Source organism: Hoplias malabaricus, chromosome 18, assembly GCF_029633855.1.
Source record: "Hoplias malabaricus isolate fHopMal1 chromosome 18, fHopMal1.hap1, whole genome shotgun sequence".
Classification (NCBI taxonomy): domain Eukaryota; kingdom Metazoa; phylum Chordata; class Actinopteri; order Characiformes; family Erythrinidae; genus Hoplias; species Hoplias malabaricus.
In genome coordinates, this window is record NC_089817.1 from 31,911,527 (window position 1) to 31,913,061 (window position 1,535).

At 35.8% G+C, this 1,535-nt stretch overlaps 1 protein-coding gene across 1 annotated transcript; it reads left to right on the forward strand.

Moving 5' to 3' along the window:
• The first annotated feature begins 252 nt into the window (after positions 1-252).
• On the forward strand, positions 253-1,263 carry LOC136674460 (trace amine-associated receptor 13c-like). Its single transcript, XM_066650466.1, has one exon. The coding sequence runs from the start codon at positions 253-255 to the stop codon at positions 1,261-1,263; it is 1,011 nt and encodes a 336-aa protein (XP_066506563.1).
• The last annotated feature ends 272 nt before the right edge of the window (positions 1,264-1,535 follow it).

A 1,535-nucleotide genomic window follows, 5' to 3' on the forward strand; every position in this document is an offset into this window, starting at 1 on the left:
AAATGTTGGCCTACCCTAATGATTTGCTCAGTAAATAAAGTATATATATATATATGGCCTTAACATTCAACTGTTTCTTAACATTTCTACCACTCTGAGCTTCTCCTTGTCTCAGGTGACCCAACACTGTACGTCATGATGATGTTGGGGTTACACTGTCCAGTAATGGGTGGGTTTATGCTCATGTATAAAACAACAAAGAAGTTAACCTTCTGAATCATTTCATATTCTTCAGCCCTGTCTCTATTTCAGATGGACGACCAACACTACAGGAACAACATCACATTTCAATACTGCTTTCCTGACCATAATGAGTCTTGTATAAAACAGACCAATGAAGGCCCTGGATACTTTCTTCTGTGCTTCATTCTCTCATGTGTATCTGTGTGCACTGTGTTTCTGAACCTGTTGGTGATCATCTCCATCTCTCATTTCAAGCAGCTCCACACGCCAACCAACTTGATCATCCTCTCTCTGTCTGTGGCTGATCTTCTTGTGGGACTGGTTAATATGCCTGTGGATCTAAGCACTCTGATAGACTCCTGCTGGTATCTTGGAACATTAGCATGCTACATTTATCAAATAATCAGTTTTGTGTCAACGCAGGCCTCTCTGTACAGTGTGATACTCATAGCAGTTGATAGGTACATTGCTATCACTGACCCTCTGCAGTATTCCAGTCAAATCACAATTCATAAAACCTTGCTGTCCATACTTCTTGGCTGGTCTTTTTGTCTGTGTTATATCATCATGGTTTACTACTTTAATGACAATTTTTTACAATCTCAGCTCTCCACCATTTGTTATGGAGTGTGTATTTTGATTGTAAATGATTCATGGACTATCATTGACCTTGTCGTTTCATTTCTAGCCCCTTGTTGTTTTATATTAATCTTGTATTCGGTTATTTTTAAAGTGGCAATACATCAAGCTAAAGCTATCAGAGCTGTGACAAATGGTGCCTCCAAAACCCATGGCACTAGAGAATCAAGGGCATCTGAAATCAAAGCAGCAAAGAAATTAGGCACAGTGGTTTTTGTTTTCCTTGCTTGCTGGATACCATATTATATTTGTGTGTGCTCTGTGTCAGTGAATTTGAAATTCTGGGCTGTTTTAATCTGGATATTAGATATTAACTCCTTTATCAATCCACTGATGTATGCCATTTTCTATTCATGGTTCAGAACATCTGTAAAGAATATTGTAACATGTAGAATATTTAAATCATCATCTTCAAGGATAAATTTATTTCCTGAACATTAACAATAAGCTAATATATATATATATATATATATATATATATACACATAAAATTTAGAGATTTCTACAGCAATGTATGCACACACACACATACACACTTATATATATATATATATATACATTGTTGTAGAAATCTCTAAATTCAGTTAAGTAATACCTGTTGATCATTCATAGATGCATCATAACAAACAATTTTACTAGTACTAGTAATACTACTAGTAATTTGTTTCCAGAACATTAACCTCAGACTGATTTCAATAGACCGAGCAGAGGCC